Source organism: Poecilia reticulata, linkage group LG9 (genome assembly GCF_000633615.1).
Source record: "Poecilia reticulata strain Guanapo linkage group LG9, Guppy_female_1.0+MT, whole genome shotgun sequence".
Taxonomy (NCBI): Eukaryota; Metazoa; Chordata; class Actinopteri; order Cyprinodontiformes; family Poeciliidae; genus Poecilia; species Poecilia reticulata.
The window spans coordinates 31,232,491-31,238,770 of NC_024339.1; the positions used below are offsets into that span (position 1 = coordinate 31,232,491).

Sequence of the window (6,280 nt, forward strand, 5' to 3'; positions counted from 1 at the left end):
TGTGTGTGTGTGTGTGTGTGTGTGTGTGTGTGTGTGTGTGCGCGCGTGCGTGTGTGTGTGTGTGTCTAAACACCCGCTGATGGTAAACAAGGTGATGTTGAACAGGCTCTGTGTAAAAGGTGAGAAAGTGACTCAGTGGAACTGAAAGCGTTGAGGCTGTGAACTCTCCTTGGAAACCAGGCGGCTCCAAACAGCCTGGAACGTTTCATCAGAGAAACAAACTCCAGTCTTCATTAATCTGAAGTTCAGTTTATCAACTCTGAACCCTGAACCACAGAGCTCCATGAAGCCAGACTGTTCCTGGATTGTTCCTGGATTATTCCTGGATTGTTCCTGGATTGATGGAGGAAGTTGCTCCTGGACGTTTCTGGCTGAAATACATTTTTTCATATTTAATGAGATTCAAACAGTGATATTTATGACCAGCTTCTGGTAGCTGGATTTTCAGAGTCGTTAATGTCTCACGTCCTCCGTCCTCCGTCTCCCTCCAACCTTTCTGGATATTCCAGGTCGTCCAATCGTCTCCTGAACACCCAGAATCTGGACGCTCCACCTTTAAAGGTCCAGTCTTGTGTTTTCCAGGCACATAGTACCATTTCATAGCACAATCAAGGAACTACATTACCATCAGTTATTATAAAAATGTTATATGTCAAGTATGACATTCAGGAAGTCATCATAAAATGGCTCCTCCATTAACCCTTTAACTACTTTTTTCCCAGCGTTGCTCTGAGCAGCAGCTCCTGTAATGAGCTCAGCAGATCAGGTGTTTGCTAATTGCTGCTGGCTAGTCTGAAGGAGCTGAGTGGGGGAGGCTGATGTGAGGCTGAAGCTTGGAAACTGTAGGCCTGAAGAGGAGCTGCGCCTCGTAGGCGGGGCTAGGCCCACCCAGGCATTTTTCACAGCTTGAATGGTTGCCATGGAGATGAAAGGATTTTTCAGACATGCATGAAAGAATCAAGTTTTCGATGAGGCAATAACATTAAAACATGATGAAAAGATTAAAATGTATATTTTAAATGACACTACCCCTTTAAAATCTGAATATTTGAAACATTTATTGATCTGCAGTTGATAATTACTGTTTATTGGTTGAGGCATTTAAAGGCAGGTTCCTCTTGTTCTGTTTGATGTTTAGAAATAATCAGCAGCTCTAATCGGCCATTTTACTGGAGAGATCAATGCTGCCGGCTGCAGCATCACAATTATCTCTGCTTCCTTCAACAGTCAGTCAGGGCTTCAACACCCCCCATTACCCCGTCACCCCCCGAAAAACCCATCAGCACCTTCACCTCCATCCTCTTCCTCTCCATCTGTCTCCATCTTCAGGACAAACCTGCTGCTCCCATCTCGCTCTGTTACTCGACCTTTTGACAAACGACGGCTTATAATTTTGATAAATATCAACTGTAGGAAATTTGTCATCATTTTTATAGAAACATCATTTTATTTCTGTTTTCCAAGAAAAAAAAAAAAGTCAAGTACGATGAAAAACATCTCTTTCAAAAAGATATTTTCTCCTGATATTTATTTGTGGCAAATGTGAGAAAAAAAGCACATAGTTTCAAAAATCAGATCTGGATACATATTATAGGCACTTTTAGTTTCAAAATTCAATACATTTACACAAAAAAATACTTTTGAAACCTGCATTTATTAAACATCAGGTTTTTAAAATTAATATTCAGCCATTAAAATCCTCCGTTACAAAAGAAGCCATGATTTTTTGAAGAATCAAGCTAAACTAGTCGAGTTCAGCATGTCGGCATTAGCTCCGCTGGAAGTAACATTTCTCTGGATTCAGATGACAAATAAAATAAAATCCTCCCTAAATTAATGAACAGCAGCAGATTTTCCTCTGTGCTTTTCCATCCTGGCATCCTGTTAACTTACACTTGTGCATTAGCACACTGGTAAAAAAAAACCCCCAAAATAAACTACTTTTCTTACAGATTTGGCTGTGTATAAATGTTGTTTGTCACCTTTGACTGAATAAAAACAGGACAGGTTTATATCTCTCAGGGTTCTGGGATTAAAATGGTCGACACGTTCAGAGCCATAAACACTCCAACGTTTCCACCAGAGCAGCCGCTAAACGTCTGCTGCTTCAGGATCAGAAACCCCTCTGAGGATTGATTGCTTCTGCCTGGTGCTGCAGAAAACGTCCCTCAGGTGGGATCCAGACCTGACGACCCTCAGGATCCCCATCCATCCACTGGAGCGGCTTTGTTTCTGTCCTCTCTGCTGGAGTTTTATTGTTGAACCTTGAGACAACTGTTTGTTTTTCCTGTCTAAAAATGGAACATTCAGGGGTTTTATTTCTGTTTTTAATGAATTTGTACCTGAATAATCTGCTGTAAGTTCAACCACTGGGAGCAGGGAAGAGTTTTCTCTCTCTCTCTGATGTTTTATCACATCAGCTCATTCTGGATTCTCTGAAGAAACATTAAAGGCTGCTGATGGTGGGAATTTACCTGAGGACAGATTAAAATAAGGAAAAGCTGCTGAGTAGTGATGCAGAACACGCAGCATCACTCTGGTAAAATAAGTCCACAGTTTTTGTCAGACAGAAAAACACAGAAGAAGAAGATTTGGAGTCTGGATGGAAACTACAGAAACATTAAAACCTTCTGAGTCCAGATTATGTTTGAAATGATGTAAACCTGATTAACAGCACTTTATTTTAATTAGTGCTAAATTATCACAAACAAAAAAAAGCCAATTTCACTGATGCAAAATCAGCTTTTAATTCATTTATTAAACTTCACTGTTAACCCAGGAACCGTTTTCAGTCAGAGTGACTCCATATAGCTGAAAATTTACAAATTTTTCCAAATAAATTTGCAAACTGTGTGAATGTATTTTAATAAGACAAGAGCGCAAAACCTTTTCTAAGTTTGGGATATGCAATAATATAAATATGTAAAATCAAATATTAATTTAATAATATATCACTTAATCGGTACAGAGAATGTTACATCATCACTGTACGGCGATCATTCTTGAAATCATAAAACTGAAAATGTGAATTAGTTAAAACTTTGGAGAGAATCAAACAGTTTGGTTTCTGTGGTCCGGTTCTGGTTCTGCTCCTGGTTTCTTCCTGTAACCAGGAAGTTGTTCCTTTCCACAGTCGCCACAGGCATGTTCAGTATGAGGGTTTGCTCCAAAGTCAACCATTTGATCATCATCCAGGTTTGTTTTGAAAACCTTTGTTCCTGTTATAATCTGAATTGGACCGTTTTGTTTAATAACTGATGAAGATCTCAGCACTCAGATTAAATCTGACAGGAAGAATCGGCAAAGTTTCATTTAGTAAGAAAATATTTTTTATTTGGTTTAATTTTCTGCTAAATATTCAGAAATGTTTCATGTTTTTTGAGCGATATTTGGGTTTAATATCTGCATCTTTGTTTCTGTAGTGCTGGACTGGAGGATGACCGACCCGAACCATCCCATGAACGCTCTGATGCGTCTGAACCAGATCCATCCGGGCCTTCAGTACCGCCTGCTGTGTCAGTCGGGTCCGGTCCACGCTCCGGTCTTCACCATGTCCGTAGAGATCCAGGGAACCACGTACCAGGCCAGCGGGAACTCCAAGAGGACGGCCAAGCTGCAGGTGGCCCTGAAGGTACGGCCCGGTTACACAGAACCTCTGGTGGTTCTACAGAACCTCTGGTGGTGGGCACACTTCCACTAATTTGCTATCAGTACAGCTAACTCTTCATTCAGTGTTCAGCTAACTTTGAAAATGTTTGAAAACCAAAGCATACTTGGGTTTTCCCTACATAAATTTTTCCCTATAAATTCTAAACTTCTAATTTACTCGTCTGTTTTGTGAACTTCAACATGTGATGAAGTTTTGGTGATCGACTGTTAAATTTTCTCCAAGTTAAACATTTTATCCATGCTCTTATTTTGAAGGAGATGAAATCTGTTTACGTTGCAGTTTTCTTCTAATTTTTTTCACACTTTATTTAAAACAAGAAACAAACGGGAACGAAATAAAAACGGTAGAGAACAAAACATAACCATAATTACAATAACTGAGCATTACAGAATATAGAAATTATGTTCGAATGAAATTGGTTCTCAAAGGTTGTAGTCTGTCGACGGCTTTAGGATTTAATCTTTAATTGTCTGTAGAGAGTCCTGTACGTAACTGAAGATAATCAGGTCTGGAAATTAGATTTTTGTTGCAGATGTTTGGAGGTGTGAATCCTGTTTACCGTGAATAATTAAAATGTTGACGACATAAAATTTGTGATGTGCAATTACAAATTTGATCCTGCTGGGGGCGCTATGTTATAATTATTCACACGTCTTTTACTTTGGGTGGATATCAACATGGCTAAAGCTAGCGCTTTAGCATTAGCAGAGCTAATGTTTATGACTACTGCTTCAGCGCAGTTAGCTTCTTAGTTAGCGGCTCCCACCACTGCTTAGTGTCTGGCTCAGAGACACTCCGTTCAGGCGCTCATCTCCACGGTAACGGTAAAGTCGTGTCTCTGGTTCCGTTCAGGTTTTCATCTCCACGGTAACAGTATAGTCGTGTCCCTGGTTCCGTTTAGGCGTTGTCTCCATGGTAACGGTAAAGTTGTGTCCCTGTTTCCGTTCAGGCGCTCATCTCCACGGTAACTGTAAAGTCGTGTCCCTGGTTCCGTTCAGGCGTTGTCTCCACGGTAANTAAAGTCGTGTCCCTGGTTCCGTTCAGGCGTTGTCTCCACGGTAACGGTAAAGTTGTGTCTCTGGTTCCGTTCAGGCGCTCGTCTCCACGGTAACGGTAAAGTCGTGTCTCTGGTTCCGTTCAGGCGCTCGTCTCCACGGTAACGGTAAAGTCATGTCTCTGGTTCCGTTTAGGCGTTGTCTCCATGGTAACGGTAAAGTCGTGTCTCTGGTTCCGTTCAGGCGCTGCAGGCTCTGGGTTTCCTGCTCGCCTCAGACGGGGACCTGGACTCTCTGAGCGCCGATGAAAAGTCTGACGGAGAAGGAAAGAATGACAGGATGTCCACCAGCTCCAGCTCCACATCCGTCACCTCCTCCATGGAGACGCAGGAGGTGGGAACACACACACACACACACCAGACAGATTTCCTGAAGTGTCTTTATAACATGAAACAAACTGTAAATCTGAGGTGGGAAGGTGTTTTGGTTTTTTTTATCCTCTTCTGTTGTTTATGATATTTCAATGGTTAATTTATGAACTGATGACTTCCTGTTGCTGCAGCCCCTGAATTTATCAAATCCAGGTCACTTCAGATTTCTGCTCTTGTGTCTCCGGCTGATTCTCAGATCAAAAAAATCAGAAATGGTTAAAACGTGAGCGTTACAATGTTCAGTTTTAATGTGGAGCCTAAAAGCCTTTTTTCACATTTTCATTTATAAAACTTTTTTAAACTCGAGTTTTTTTCCTTCCACTTAATCATTCGCACATTGAATGATATTGGTTTAAAATATAAAAACCCAGTAAAATCCAGGCCTGTCAAAATAGCAAATTTTGCTGGACAATAAATTGTCCCAGAAGTTTTTGCTTTAGGCAATAATATTGTTGTTTTCAGAACATTTTCTAGTAATATAAAGATATTTATGGTATAATAATGCAAGAACACATTGTCAAAGTTCACTTTAAATTCTAATAAACATTTAACACTGGGACTGAAATACACTTTAAATAATCAATGTAAATTAATAAAACAATGAAGCAACAAATAAAATTCATTCTGAATCTTTAAAAGCAAAATTCTCCTAAAAAAATGGTTAGTTGAGACCAAAACACCAAACTAAAACGTTTTTCAACCAGTTTTTGGTTGAAAGAAAAAAACAATAAATCATGCAAATGATTAATTAATCAAGCGACCAAATTATTTATTGCAGTAAAATCCATCAGATTGTGGTGATTTGACTAAATGTTGAATCAAATTTAAGGTTATGAATAATTATGTAAGGCTCTGTTAATTTAACATCACCGTGGAACAACAGGGACTCTGGAGGTTCTGATCTGAATTAACCGGATCAGAACCATGACAGCCTGTTAACTCCCAGCATGCCTCTGTGTCTCAGTCCAGAGCTCCGGGTCCGATCCTGACGGCGGGCGGGAAAAACCCGGTGATGGAGCTGAACGAGAAGCGGCGCGGCCTGAAGTACGAGCTGATCTCAGAGAGCGGCAGCAGCTACGACAAACGCTTCATCATAGAGGCAGGAACACACACACACGCACGCACACACACACACACACAGAACACAGAGGCACGCACGCACACACACACACACACAGAACACA

The 6,280-nt window shown here is 40.6% G+C and overlaps 1 protein-coding gene across 3 annotated transcripts in view; it reads left to right on the plus strand.

The window, feature by feature from the left end:
• The window catches only part of LOC103470702 (spermatid perinuclear RNA-binding protein-like), a 41,796-nt gene that overhangs the window by 30,327 nt on the left and 5,189 nt on the right, over window positions 1-6,280 (plus strand). For all 3 annotated transcript variants that reach the window (XM_008419328.2, XM_008419327.2, XM_017306873.1), the window contains exons 12-14: window positions 3,423-3,631; window positions 4,909-5,058; window positions 6,061-6,195. In XM_008419328.2, the coding sequence (XP_008417550.1) occupies window positions 3,423-3,631; window positions 4,909-5,058; window positions 6,061-6,195 (494 nt within the window). The remainder of the gene's footprint in view (window positions 1-3,422; window positions 3,632-4,908; window positions 5,059-6,060; window positions 6,196-6,280) is intronic.